The sequence below is a fragment of the Euleptes europaea genome, chromosome 4 (assembly GCF_029931775.1).
Source record: "Euleptes europaea isolate rEulEur1 chromosome 4, rEulEur1.hap1, whole genome shotgun sequence".
Lineage (NCBI taxonomy): Eukaryota > Metazoa > Chordata > Lepidosauria > Squamata > Sphaerodactylidae > Euleptes > Euleptes europaea.
In genome coordinates this window covers 86,930,284-86,945,696 of record NC_079315.1, presented here as the reverse complement: position 1 = coordinate 86,945,696, position 15,413 = coordinate 86,930,284, and the positions used below count along the sequence as shown (strand labels likewise).

Here is a 15,413-nt window from a genome sequence, read left to right as displayed (position 1 = left end):
TTCAATGTATTTGAGTTTAAGTTAGAAACCATAAAATAAAAAATCAGTGCATTACTTTTAAAAGCTTGAGTTATGGCACCCTTTGGAACAGCAGAGATAAAAATATCTCAGAGGGTAGCCATGTTGATCTGCAGTTGAACAATTAGATTTGAGTCCAGTGGCATCTTAGAGACCCAACAAGAGTATGTTGTGTCTGATGAAGAGAGGTTCGACTCTCAAAAGCTTCTTTTCTGAAACTCTTGTTGGTTTTTAAGGTGCTACTAGACTTGAACCTAACTATAAAAACATCTGCAATTGACTTTTAACAGAATTGTCAAAAGGCCAGTATTATATACTGAAAAGACGATTGTTGCATAAATTGCCAGTAAGAATTTCCTTCTATGTCTTGAGACCATTTTAAGTAGTCACAAAATTCATGTGCCCAGAAGTTACCTCTGAAGCTCAGGGTAGTCCAAATTTTGCATGTTTTTTGGTAGACTGTGTTTTGGCAGTTACACATTGGCAGTTACAAATTCATTTTAGGAAGTTTAAAATTATTTTTCTTTCTTCCCTTCAATAGAGTGATGCATGATGAAGTGAGCGAAACAGAAAACATACGAAAAAATCTTGCAATAGAAAGAATGATAGTGGAGGGTTGTGATATGTTATTGGACACGAGCCAAACTTTTATACGACAAGGTAGGATGTTTTAGTTTATTATGCAATTACGAAGTATTATTAACTTACTGCTGAAAATAGCAGAATTTATGTTGGCATCATTGGAAGATAAGATAGCATTGGAAGACAGCAGGCTCCAGAAATCTGCATTGTCCAGATGAGATTAATGAATATTAGCCCCTAAAATCTTGGGTGGCTGCTGAGCCCCACCTCTATGTTGTTGTTTTTCCAGGGGGCATGAAAAACAGCAGCACAATAATAGTAAAGAACCCATGGGAAAGTAACATACATAATAGCTGGACTATGATCTTCAGCGGACCAGGAATAATCTACAGCACCATGGAAAATAGGTCTGTCTGTCCAATAAATGTTGTTGTCCCAGATGATGACAACATTCAGACAAAAGCACAAGAGAAACTTGAAGCACTTGAAGCTTTGTCAAATGGTGGAGAGATTGTGAGGAATGAAAACAGCTGTCTGTTGTTTCCGTTTTTCATCTGTGCTAATGGAACAATTCAAAATGATGTTGTTTGATAGGGAGGGCTTTTTGCTAGACTTTTATCCCAGCACCGGTGGGGGTGGCGAGGGGGAATCAAGACATCATTATTTGGTATGCTTGAAATATCTAGAGATTTGGATCTTCCCCCTACTAGAAGATGCTGATTTATAGTTCTTGTGGCAACACAGTATATATGGCAAAAGGTTACCTATCAGAAAGTTTTCATGAATGTTATCTGAATAATAATTCATATTATAAAAATGTTGATTGCTTGTGTATTGTATTGTGGGTTCCTAAGAAGAAAAGGGAACATAAAGATACAGCCAGAATCCATAGTCTCCTTTAGGCTTGTACTTGTCCAGCTAGGTTGCTCTGTAGGCACAAGCTTTTAAGGGAGAGTTTCAGTACAAAACTCCATGACTTGCACAAATAATAATATGCAGTTCTGTGGAAGAAGTCTACCTCTTTTTATTGTTTTTTAAAAGTGTTGAAAGGGGTTTACATAAAAACACAGGCAGTGTTTACTGTCAATTTTCCAAAATTGAAAACAATTTACTACTCTATTTTCCAAAATTGAAAACAAATTAGTACTTTAATCAAAAGTATATGAAAGTGGCCACAAATTATAAATCTCAGTTATTTTCATATTAGAAAGTAGAATGAAATAGGATAAACAATTGGACTCTTTGATCTGTTATCAATATTTTTCATAGCTAGAAGAATCTAAAAACTGATGCTGATGAATATTCATTTGAGATATTTTTCTGGTTTTCTGAGTGGCCGGTCAAATATACAAAATAAAAAAACAACAGTTGATGAACTGACATGGGCAGCCCATTCCTAAGGGGGGGAGGTAGATCCACAGTGGCCAGGAGCAGCACACCTGCACCGCTTCCACAGAGGCTTCCGAGCCTCCACAAAGAAAATAAAAGATATTTTAAAAAGTAAAACAGGAAAATGCCCCCATAGAACAAACTGAAGCTAAGGTGGTGCAGCAGCGCCACAGCAGTTCCACCCCCAGGAACGCCCCAGGAATGGCTCCCCCATGCTGGCGTGGGCTTTCCCTTGTGGGTATTCCCTGCTGGCATGGCTATGGTGGCAGTGGGGGCCCGTGCAGCTCCCCAGCTCCCCAGCACCAGTGTGTTTGCCCCTGGGACGGTGTAAGTGCCCATTATCCCGGGTTAAATGTGCACTTACGCCAGTGCGGGGTCATTCCAGCTCCTAAGGAGCTTGGCCCCCTCTTTCAGGATTGCAGCCTTAAGGTTTTTTTTACCAGCTCTGTGGTCCCTTGGATCAGTAATTATGGGAAGTGATTGTTATACATAAAGGACAACAAATATATGTATCTAAGTAAAAATAATTAGGATTAGACCTCTGTACTGCAAATCTTTTATCTTTCCGATGTGAGCATCTCTGTGGCATGTAAATGTTTGCTGAAGTTCAATGCTATATTTTTGAAAGCACCTGTAATATGAAATATGGTCTGTTAAAATTATTCCTGTGACGTATATATCTGTAATTCCATTCATTTATTTCAAACACTGCATTCTTTGAAGATGTTTTTTCTGACATCCTAACATCAAACTAGTTAGATTATGATTGACACCCACTGTCACACAAGAGTGTCTTGTGTTTTGCCTTACTTTTTAAAAAACAGTTGATCCCAATATCAACATTGCATTGTTGACTGCCTAAATCCAGCAAGGGGACATCTTGTGGTGCAGCCAGTAATTAGGGTTGCGTCACAATTCCTGATTCTGGATAAGAAGTCTTATGAACATTTCCCAACAGGTTGTGTTCAAAATCAGATGTACATCTCCAACTGGATGCAGTGTGGTTGATGCATCATTCAACTTGCTGTGATGATGTGGATTGGAGTGCTTTGTAGTATAGACAGGAATCTATCCACATCAGCCATGGAGGGCCATTGCATGGAGTTATTGTGATATTAGTCATGTACAGCTCTGTGTTGCATTCAACTATCTCTGCATAATGGCCAGGCCATTTTAAAAACTGATTATGTGGCACAAGTCCTGGTGTTTTTCAAAAGAATCTCTTTATTTATGTGGATCTTCCAATACTACCATTTCTACCATTTCTCAGTATTGGAGTAATTGTCACAGGGCCATATGCTTGTTGCTGTACTCCGCTATTATCCCACCACCTCAGCCGTGACTACACTAATTTTCCTGTGGGGAAATATGTGGCAAGCGGATAGAATCTGTTGGTCACTCCCTTCTGTTTTCCAAATCATCAGGGCCGACTGCACAAATGAGTACTGGTTGTAGGATTTTTTACACCAGCGTCGTGAACTATTCTATTATGCCATTATTGATTAATAGGCTATTTTAATGGAAATGTGCTGTTGCATGTTAATTTTTAATGCATGTTATTCCCACTATGCTCAACTGTACAGATTGTATTAATTACTTGTATCTATATCTGCACATTTTTTACAGTGCAGCCTAAATGTATTTATGCAGAAATCCTCCTGAATTTAGCAGGATATAGGGCTGATTTAAATGAGATGCTAAATTGGTGAAAAGTACATGCTCATGCAAGGTTCCTTGAAGCTTAAAAGGCTCTTAATCTGTGAACCAGCTGTACATATTCAGGAATTGCATACCAGTAGCCTATGGTCCAGAAGGAAGCACAAAAGTGTTATATGGGGAGAGGTGGTGCACAGATACAGAACCATTCAAATTAGATATTTTGCTGCATTAACACCTGCACAGGTGCCCAGTCTTGTTTAAAGTGGTTCTTACTTGCCAGTGTGTTCAGATTATTGACCTTGTTTTGTACTTGTCTAGAAATATGTAAAGTAATAAACTATAATATAAAAATTCTTGGTATATTTTATTAACAATAAATTAAAACATCTAAACTGAAGGCATCACACATTTTCAAAGTGCTGTTAAAAATAATAAGCCGTGCAGATGGAGTTATTGGCTTTCCTGATATTTATTTTAGAAAAAAAATACCTATTAGAGTTAAGGATTTTTGTTAATTTCATGCTGTGATCCAAATGTTGGTTTTAAACTATGGAAAAGTCTAACAGTGAGTTAACAGTGTTAACAGGGCTATGGACTCAACAGAATTTACTTCACACTAATTATTATTATGAAAAACCTGTGCAGCCTAAGTTTATTTACTTGGAAGTTCCACTGAGTTCCGTGAAATTTGCATATGACTATAGTCACAGAATATTTTTCAGTAGATGGAATATTGGACAGACCAGGTAGATCTTAATTTTAAGTCCCACTCAGCCATGAAACTCACTGGGGGCCTAGGATAAGTCACAGCCTCTAACCTAACTTTGTTTACCTGATAGACACCTGATTGTTGCAAAGATAAAATGGGATAAAACATTAATTTGTATATTTTAGATGTGTGTCTAGAACTGTGAATGTTTCAAATATATGTATGAAAACACATGTATCATACATAGTTATCCTCAGAGCAGCTTTCTGCTGTATACACACAGTGACAAACCCAAGATTATTATTGAGGGGGGGGGAGCCTAATTTGGTGGGGAGTATATTCCAAACTCCTTGGAGGAAGAAAAGTTACTAATGAAATAAATATCTTGGTACAGATTAAACATCCTTGTCCAACTAAGCTGTAACATTGTCTTACCCTGTACAGCCAGTCCTAACCCTGTAATTTGAATTTAGGACAACAACTCAGATCCCAGCCCTAGTACTTTAATGTTTAAATTATTCTTTTATAATGCAAAGTAAATAAATATAGGTCAAGTGAGATGGAAATAAAAGCTGTTTAAGCAAAGAAGACTCACCAATCTAGAAGACACACCAATATTATATAGTGATACTACTCACCACTGTCATCTTCAATAAGAAATAATGGTCTTTACCAAATTTCCTCTGAACTTCAGCTAAACCTTTAATAATTTCAACCTATTTCAAGCTGGGCTGTGCTCCTTTAACTTTTTTCAAAACAGCAGCAGCAATTGCATCACAAACAACAAAAGAAAACTAACAGTGCAATCCTCAAGGGGAAATGATGTTTTAACTTGGTAATACTGGTCAAGGACCGCAATAAATTATACTACTACATCCTCAAGGGTGTGTGTGTCAAATTGGCTTAGGAGCTGGCGTGACCCCTGTGCTACCATTAGTGCCACCTGTGGTGTGAAAGCGGGCACTAACACTGGCGCAGGGTAACTTACACCGGCACTGGGGAGCTGCATGGTAGCATGAGTCAAGGGCACAGGCGGAGCCTCACTGGCAGTGTTTCGCTGGCGGTGGGGCTCATGCCAGCCCCAAAGGGAGTGTTCCCAGGGTGGGACTGACTTTAGTCAGCTCCCTGAGCCCAGGCGCCCTGCAACTACCCCCTTCAGGATTGCTCTGTAAGTCTCTAGCCCTTTTTGTTGCGGCTTTATAAGAAGAAAGGTCCTAACTACTAATTTTTCTTTACAACGCTGCAAGGGTGGAGGCTTACTTTTTAAAAATGAAGTGGAGAACTAGTATACTGTTGGAGTAGATAGTTATAATTCTGTAGAGATCTAGTTATTACATTTTTTAAACAGCCTGGAAAAAGCGCTCTAGTGGTAGGGTGGAAAACGGTAGCCCAGAAGGCTGAGGCAAGGAAAGTGAAGTGAAAAATAGTGGTAACGAGATCTACATGGAATATCATGTATTTTGGCTTGCCATCTAAAACTGGTATATAATCTTTAAGATATACAGGTGATGTCAAATAGATCACAAGATAAAGAACATGAGAACATTACTTATCAATGATATATTTATAATGTATTATTTGCTTTTGTAATCACCAGGTACTCTTATTCAAGTACCTTCAGTTGAGAGGGGAAAACTTAGTAAAGTTCGTCTGGGATCATTGTCTTTGAAAAAAGAAGGAGAAAGACAATGTTTTTTATTTACAAAACACTTTTTAATTTGTACAAGGAGCTCTGGAGGAAAGCTGCACCTGCTTAAGGTACAACATTTTCATAACTATTTAACTTAAAAACAAAATAGTGAAATGTAGTACAGACAGTTCCTAATTATGTTGTCTATAATTTTAATACAAATTTTGCAATGAACTGATCCACTGAGGCAATGCACAACTGACTGGAAACATTCTTTCTTAGTATATCCAGATGCAAATTCATAATGATAAGCAATGAATGGAGTGTAATAATTTAAACTAATTGTAATTAAAATGGGAATTGGTCAGCAAAATGATACAGAGTACATTTATTGCAAGAATATTCCTGTTTCACCTCAGGAAAAGAAATGCATTCTTCCTACATTTCTCTTTTACTTATATTCCCCATCATGATTTTCAATTTTTATTTAAATTGGGCTTTTTCTTAGAAAGCCAGCAGCCAGATTACTGCATTTCATAAATATATGTGTGAATTTTGTAAGACGCTTTTTGAAAAAAAATCATAGATATGAAAGGAGGCAGTGTGATCCTGTGTGGAGATATTCCCATATAAACCAGTTTAAATCTCAGGGTTTAGACTGGAGTAAGCGTGGAGTAATAGAGAGCCAGCTTAGTGTAGTGGTTAAGAGTGGTGGACTCTAATCTGGGTTTGATTCCCCAGTCCTCCACATGAAGCCTGCTGGGTGTCCTTGGGCCAGCCACCGTTCTCTCAGAACTCTCTCAGCCCACGTGGAGGCAGGTAATAACAAACCACCTCTGAATGTCTCTTGCCTTGAAAAACGTACGGGGTCACCATAAGTCAGCCCTGACTTGATGGCACTTTCCACCACCAAATGCGCACAAGATTGCACTGTCAATCATTTTCTCCAATCAGTCTTAGAAAAAATGTTCTATACATAATTTATCGGTATTTATCTGTACTTTCCACCTTATAATCATGAACAAATGAATAGATTATGTAGAAAGTACCAAGAAAATCAGGTATTGTTTCACTTTTGCAATCTAGAAATTGAGCAGGAAATAGCAAGAATTACTGAGAAAAGTGTGATTTCTGTAAAGCAAAGTTCTGTCTCATCAGCCTTTTTGAATTCTTTGAAAGAGGGTTAAAAAACGTGGACAAGGGTGATTTGGTAGACTTTATATACTTTGGCTTCCATAAAGCTTTGATTGGTATTTCAGCAATTTGTTCTTCGAAATCATTTTGGTGTGTCTTATTTACATTTAATGTAACCAATGTTATGCCATTTAGAGTACAGAATCTTCTAATATACACTGCAAGACGGTGTGGCCAGGTCTCCTACTATGGTGGGACCTCCTGCTGGCAACCTCTGCTGCCCACCACTGTTCCATCAACTGGCAGGAGAAAAATAAATTTTAAAAATCATTGTCAGCTTGATAGCATTACATCTCTTCCAGGGAAAACCCAGAAGTGACATAAGGTCTCTGTAGGAATCACCAGAAACTCTATGATTTTGAGAGAGGTGTAATGTGACGTCTGAGTTTCCTCTAGACATCAAGTCACACCGTGTCCCCAGCCCTACCCCCAGACTCTCACTGATAGCCAGCTGCTGGGTGGCAACCTTACTACAAAGTCCTTCTGAATTAAACTCTTAGCTAGATTACAGATTAACCCATGTATTCAATGCCTCTAAAAAATAATTCTGCACTAATCCATTCGACAGTTTGGGATTTCGGTATATTGTTTCTTTTATCCAAATATTGTTTGTAATCAGTTTCTTTACTAGAATGGAGGAACGTGCTGTGTTATGGATTCTATCAATAAAATTAATTTCGTTTGTGCTGGGTTTACAGGGTTATTTTAATTGGAAAAAGAAAAGCATGCAGGTTAATATTGTTTTCATATTCTAGTATTAATAATACTCATAATTCTTAGAAACATGTTTAGCTGTTGGAATAATCCTTTTAGACGGCATTGTAATGTTAAAGTATCCTAATTTTGCATAATTTTAAGACGGAGAAAAAGGGAAATGTATGAAAAATATGATTTATTTCTCTAGGCAGGAGGTGTTCTCTCGTTAATAGAATGCACACTAATTGAGGAAACTGATATGAATGATGATGACTGTAAGTTACAGCAAAAAGTTTAATACAGTTATAATGTTTATAAAAAAATTAAATGTTAAATTTCTGGTTAATAAAAATTAGCATCGCCCACAAGAAATTTCTCTGGCACAAGTCCCAGTTAAAGAATCAGGAGATATACAAGAGATCAGGAGATCACCATATCTTGTAACCTGACTGTTCTCTTACATAGCTCCTTTTTCTATAAGATTTGCTGAAGAGAGAGGCTCAAAGAGTTGGGCCCAGTACTGTTGACCACAGCTTAAACAACCAAGGCCTTGGGCACATATTTCATGCTGCCATGTTTGAATCTTTCAAGCAAGTAGTTGGCGTAATTAAATACAGTGGACTTGGTGTAATCAAACTTACTGGTAAGCAATCTGACACCCCAGTGATTTCATGGAAGACTGAAGCATATCATTAAATTTCTCCATGGAAATCACAGGGTCTTAAAGTGCTCTCCCATCTACAGTTTTTCATTCTGCATCTTGATATGGAATTAACATACAAGATAAAAACAATTATTAAACCTTCTTTTCTTTGTCTGTAGACTTGCTTATCTAGAAGCATATGAATAGTCTTATTCAATCATTATTACTCAACTTGTGGTCACAAATGCACTCCTTTGCTTGCCCTGCTGCTGTCATCCTCCTTCCTCCAGAGTTGTGCTATGACAGCTAGCATTAAAGAGCAAGTAGTTTATCATCACAGCAAAAACACTGAGCTTCACTGGGGCAATTACTAATTTGCCTCAGCTGAATAGTTAACAATTGGAAGTCTGGATTAATGGGATCTTTCATCAATTTATAAATTACAGGTGCAGAGTCGGGATTGCATTGTGCATCCAGTTTTTTTTTGTTAATATTAATATTAATGATCATGAGTTTAATCCAGGGCTCTGCAGATATTAAAGAATATAATCTGTTGACTGAGTGTTGCTACTATGTTCAAAGGTGCAAGACAAGTAAATAGTCGATTTTATTAATTGCCTAGAGATATTAATTATTGTCTAGAGGTACCAAGCCCTGACTTGGATGGCCCAGACTATCCTGATCTTGTCAGATCTTAGAAGCAAAGCAGGGTCAGCCCTGGTTAGAACTTGGATGGGAGACCACCAAGGAATTCCAGGGTCACTATGCAAAGGAAGGCACCAGCAAACCACCTCTGTTAGTCTCTTGCCTTGAAAACCCTACTGGGTTGCCATAAATCAGCTGTGATTTGACAGCACTTTTCACACACACATAGAGATACCAAATTGCATAGTTCAAATGACCACACTGGAACACTGCGCACAGGAAGCTTCCCATGGTGGGCTCATTCAGTGGCAGGGAGAGCTTTCTGTAGGCATTGGGGATCTTCGCAGAGAACTTGGTTAAACATTAAAGTGAATTAGGTTCTGTTGCATGAAGTTCCGTGCCCACTTTAGAACTCTGGGGAACCTATAAGCCAGAATCCAAAGAATTAATTTTGAAAACTTTAAATGGCTGTTAAAAAAAAATAAGTAGCCTGTTATGCTACACTGCAAGCTGCTTTTGAAGCTTAAGGGATTTGAAAAGGCAATTTCTGATGATATGGAGTGTACTTTTCAAGGGAAAATAAATAAAATTTCACTGAGCTGATATAGTTCTTTGGATTCTGGCCATTCTGAATACATAATTCAGCAAGAAAAGAAATTCTCAATTATGAATTAATTTCTCTGAGGTCTGAGTTTTCAGTCTATAACTGCATGATTTTCTTTCCGCATCCCACCCAAATTGTACAGCAAAAGGTTCTGGGCAAATGTTTGGACATCTTGATTTCAAGATTGTGGTAGAATCCCCTGATGCCCCTTCTTTCACTGTTGTCCTGTTAGCCCCTTCACGGCAGGAAAAAGCAGCATGGACAAGTGACATTAGTCAGGTAACTTAATTTTCTTGAAAGAAAGCCATGTAATATCTTTTATGTATTCTGTATTTGAAAATAATTTTGTGGTTCAATAGGTAAGAAATATAATGACTTGTATCCTACCACTGTGCTCACCAAAGTTTCAAGTCTTTCTTTAGCCTAAAAAGTCTTCCTGCACCTTACATGGCTCTTCCCCCAGTTACGGTTGCCAGGTCCCTCTTCACCACCGGTGGGAGGTTTTTGGGGAGGAGCCTGAGGAGGGAGGTGTTTGGGGAGGGGAGGGACTTCAGTGCCACAGAGTCCAATTGCCAAAGTGGCCATTTTCTCCAGGTGAACTGATCTCTATTGGCTGGAGATCAGTTGTAATAGCAGGAGATCTCCAGCTAGTACCTGGAGGTAGGCAACCCTACCCCCAGAAGAATACCTTAAGCTGGAGAAGGACTTCGGACTTTGCTGTGTGGAGTGGGAGATCATAGGCCAGTATCTACATCGGTTTTTTGTTTAAATGTTGTACTTAATTATGTAATATCTGACTTGAGGCCTTCTGCCAAGAATTTGCCGTTGAGGTTTAATAAATAATATCACAAAATATCACAAATTGTTTTTGAGGCCTTCCTCCATTTCAAAAGTGTTGCCGTATAACATAGAGACTGATTTTCAAGAAAAGTAATCCAAAAGTTCCGTTGAGTGTCCGAAGCTCATTGCATTCCTCTTTGAATTTTGTCTTATGTTTATACAAACACTCTTATCTTTCATTTTATATCCCCATTACCCTGTAATCACATTCACAATTTTCTCATACTTCCTCCTCCCAAAATTGCATACTCAGGCTTTTCAAATTAGCAGGCTGAATCAGTACAATTACACCTTTACTTCCATGCACGGAAACAATTTCCAATACCTTTCAATAAAATGAAAATTGAAAAAATTGCGAAAGGGGGCAAAGTAGCTGGTTTGCAGGAGCTTTGGCAAACAGATAAAATTGGCATGTCTTTAAAATGCATTGGTTTACTGGAGTAACTTTACCAACCACCACAACAAATGCAATTTCAGAAAAATAAAAAAGAAATTTAGGTAGGAGTATTAACATTGACAGGTCACAGGATGTAGTTTAGATTCAGGATAACAACTTCCAGATTGCATGAAAAACCTCTGTTGTGTACACAGTCATATATTAATATTAATTCTGATTTGTAGTAAAGATTGCAAGCCCCATACCACTTACCTTAGAACAATTCTATTGGCCTCAATAGTTGTCAGCAAATTATACCAAAAGCAAAGGAAAAGGACTTTGATTTTTTTCCTATGTTGGTAATATGATTAAGGTTCCAACATTTAATATATTTAATTGGTGTATTAATCCACTAAAGCTATAATTACAGATTAATGCGAAAGAAATACTCCAGGTTGCCCACATTTGTACATCACAACAAATTGGCATTAGTTGAAGACCTCTGATCTTAGCATACCAGGATGAGGAAGAAGAGGGGGAGAATGTGAGCCTGACAGTAGGTCAAGTTTGTGTCAGTCATGAGCACACTCTGGTTTGTTTGTGACTTCTGGATTGAGATGGGGGCATCTTTCCCTCATTGGGAAGCATCTTGGGTCTCCCTGGCAACTCTACAAGGATACTCTAGAAGGCTCCTAAAGCTGGTTCATAAAGTGCTCAAAACATATCTAAAAATGTTATAGTAAATTGCTGTGGCTTCAATAATTTGAATCTATTAAGAGCACAAATTGAAAATTTCAGCTCATTCAGTCCATACTATTTTTTGTATCGGAGGTAGCTTTCAAAAATTTATTCCAATTGTCATATTATTGTGAGGTTTACAATAATTGAAAAAGAAAGCAAAGCTGTTGTTGTTGCCTGGATTTTAATTGAACTTTTCTTTTTTTATTATTACTGAATATCGTATAATTACAAAAAGAAAAAGACAATAACATAGGTTTTTCTTTATGTAGTGTATTGACAACATACGGTGCAATGGTTTAATGACCATAGTATTTGAAGAAAACTCCAAAGTAACTGTGCCACATATGATCAAGTAAGTATGACAACTTTTCATGCTGTTTAGAAATCAATCCTAAACATCTATTCAACAAGGCTTACTTCCTGGAAAGTATTCTTAAATTGCACTGTCTTCTTAAATGCTCCTTCAGATGTAGAACTGAGGGTTCAACACTTTCTGCCAAGTGAATGCATGAGACTTTCCCACTTACCCTGGATGTGATGGATTTGTTTGTCAAGTCTCAGTTCCCAGTTGATGTAGTAGATATCACATTTTATGTAGCTGCAGATAGAAACAATGTGTATATTTTTAAATAGGACTGTGCCTTTGAAAGCAACCTTTTAACAATTGTTTCAAAATAATATGTTATATAGATCTGATACTCGCCTTCACAGAGATGATGTTGACATTTGCTTCAGCAAAACATTAAATTCCTGCAAAGTGCCCCAGATTCGTTATGCAACTGTAGAACGACTTTTGGAGAGATTAACTGACTTGCGATTTCTCAGCATTGATTTTCTTAATACTTTCCTACATACTTATCGCATATTTACTACTGCTGCAATTGTACTGGAGAAACTTTCAGATATATACAAAAGGCCTTTGAGCTCAATCCCCGTTCGGTGAGTTCCTTCTCTGTTCTTGTTGTCTCATAAGATCAATGTCATAATACTCACCTTTTTATCACCTTCCAACATCTATATCATAATTATTTGTAAATTTATATACCATAATTTGGCCACAGAGCCCTCAAGCTTCATAAAACCCTTATTATTTACAATAAAATTGAAGACCTGCCTCCTTAAAGGTCGTCATGGAACATGGCAGTGTGGCAGGTCACGTGCTGGGATCTGGTATATTATACTCAAGAAGATGGGGTTGAACCATGATGACATGGATGAATCACTACCTTTACAGTATCTCATAACCTCTAGAGGGATGGCTGGCCAGGTACGATGAGCCATCGCATCAGGGTTGTGATTTTGAATGGTTTCCAAATGTCTCCAGCAGAATGCTTGACTGAGTTGCTTAGCAATTCGACCATAAGGCTTTTAAACAGCTAGAACAGGGAGATAACTTTGTGGTGACACCTTTGTAATCAAGCCAGAGTTAATCTGTTCTTTAGTGTACAATCGAAGCAGAGGAATTGAGGCACTTAGGGTGAAGGATGGACCACAAAAGAAGAAAGACTCTCTGAATTTCACCTCACGTAGAACAGAGTGTATTTGAAGGTCTATTCAGTAGTGGTGGTAATGGCAAAGAGATTTGTTCCACCATTGCTTTTCTCAGTCTCATTCTTGAAAATTGTGAAAAGACTGGTTCAGTCTGTTTCTCACCCTGTTGTTGAATTGGTAGCAATTGGGGCCTGGACAGTCAGGTTTTTGTGATACATGGCTCATGCTTAATAATGTTATGAATAACATATGTACTATTGTGGACTGTTTGCCTAATATTGTGTGTGTGTAAAGTGCCTTCAAGTCGCAGCCGACTTATGGCGACCCCTGTTGGGGGTTTTCATGGCAAGAGACTAACAGAGGTGGTTTGCTAGTGCCTTCCTCTGCACAGCAACCCTGGTATTCCTTGGTGGTCTCCCATCCAAATACTAACCAGGGCCGACCCTGCTTAGCTTCTGAGATCTGACAAGATCATTGCCTAATATTACACATTGATATATTTTCTTGAGGCAATTCTTACATATTCCTTTTTGATTATTTGTTTACTTCTCTTTCTTTTTTAGGTCTTTGGAGTTGTTTTTTGCTACTAATCAAAACAACAGAGGAGAACATCTGGCTGATGTGAAATCACCACATCTCTGCCGCAAATTCTCCTCCCCTCCACCTCTGTCACTCTCTAGAACTTCCTCTCCTGTGAGAACCAGAAAACTGTCATTAAGTTCTCCACTGAATTCACGAATAGGAGCATTAGATCTATCAACGTCTTCCCTTGCTAGTAGCCCTACCTCAACATACAGCCCTGCGACATCACCACCACCTACATCTTCTAAAGTACCGCTGGATCTTAGCAAAGGCCCTTCATCTCCAGAACAAAGTCCAGGTTTTGCAGAAGAAAATTCAGAGAATCCACGCATTGAGCTTTGCAACAAACTAAGGAGAAGCATTCGAAGAGGTATTATATAAGTGTATTTTATTGTATAGCATAGTGGCAATTATTGATTGTATACTGAGATACTGTTTTCAATGGGGCTTTTGGCATGCACGATTTGGCTTAGGAAGAGGTGCCGCTGCGCCTTTTCCCTGCTGACTCCGCATGCCGACTTTTCAGGAATGGGCTGTTAGTCACATAGATTATGACAAGGTTATAATCTTCAAGTACTTGAACGGCTGTCATATAGAGGATGGTGCGGAGTTGTTTTCTGTTGCCCCAGAAGGTCGAACCAGAGCCAGCGGGTTGAAATTAGATCAAAAGAGTTTCTGTCTAAAAATTAGGAAGAACTTTCTAGCAGTTAGAGCCGTTTCTCAGTAGAACAGGCTTCCTCGGGGGGGGGGGTGAGCTCTCCTTCCCTGGAGGTTTTTAAGTAGAGGCTAGATGGCCATCTATCAGCAATGCTGATTTTATGACCTTAGGCAGATCATGAGAGGGAGGGCAATTGGTCATCTTCTGGGCATAGAGTAGGGATCACTGGGGGTGTGTGGGGGCGGTAGTTGTGAATTTCCTGCATTGCAGGTGGGTTTGTCTAGATGATCTTGGCAGTCCCTTTCAACTATATGATTCTGTGATAGTGAGAGTATACAAAGCCTAAAGTTTAATTTGGCTCAGGATGCTAGTTTGGACTAGGAATGCACCAAGACCTACTAGTTTGACTCACTTTCTGTCTGCCAGTGGTGATCAAGTGGCTAGTTACTCAATGTCCTGTTTGGCATTTTGCATCCTTTTCATGTATATTTGCAGGAACAGAAACAAGCTGCTTACAGCCATTAGGAGCTGATTCCAAGCTGTTGAGGGATCAATGACGTCTGACCTCCTGCGGGAGAAAGTTTGCTCTGTACCCAGCAAACATTTTTTTTGGGGGGGGGGTGGATCAGGAGCTGACTCTCAGTTGATCGCCTGAAAAGTCAGGTTGTTCTGATATCCTATCCTGGAAGCTTTGCTGCCTCCCAGACTTGCTGAGAGAGAAAAGGGGAGAAAGAAGCTCTTACCCTTCTAACTTTTGCAATTCAGAGATTAATAGCATCACATCTGTCCCCACCCAGCTTCAAGAAGGGGGAAAGAAATGAGCCCTGTCTTCTGCAGTGCAGAGAGAGCATTGCATCTGTTCCCACTCAGGTTGTGGGGGGGAGAATTGAAAACTTTCTAGCTGTGCTGTTCCGTGCCTTTTTGTAATTCAGAGATCAGAAACTGCTTCTGTCCCT

General features: G+C 38.7%; 1 protein-coding gene across 3 annotated transcripts in view; it reads left to right on the top strand.

The window, feature by feature from the left end:
• RASGRF2 (Ras protein specific guanine nucleotide releasing factor 2) overlaps window positions 1–15,413 on the top strand; it is a 115,299-nt gene that overhangs the window by 46,729 nt on the left and 53,157 nt on the right. For all 3 annotated transcript variants that reach the window (XM_056848029.1, XM_056848028.1, XM_056848027.1), the window contains exons 9-15: window positions 560–678; window positions 5,955–6,115; window positions 8,086–8,152; window positions 9,912–10,048; window positions 11,996–12,078; window positions 12,417–12,665; window positions 13,781–14,169. In XM_056848029.1, the coding sequence (XP_056704007.1) occupies window positions 560–678; window positions 5,955–6,115; window positions 8,086–8,152; window positions 9,912–10,048; window positions 11,996–12,078; window positions 12,417–12,665; window positions 13,781–14,169 (1,205 nt within the window). The remainder of the gene's footprint in view (window positions 1–559; window positions 679–5,954; window positions 6,116–8,085; window positions 8,153–9,911; window positions 10,049–11,995; window positions 12,079–12,416; window positions 12,666–13,780; window positions 14,170–15,413) is intronic.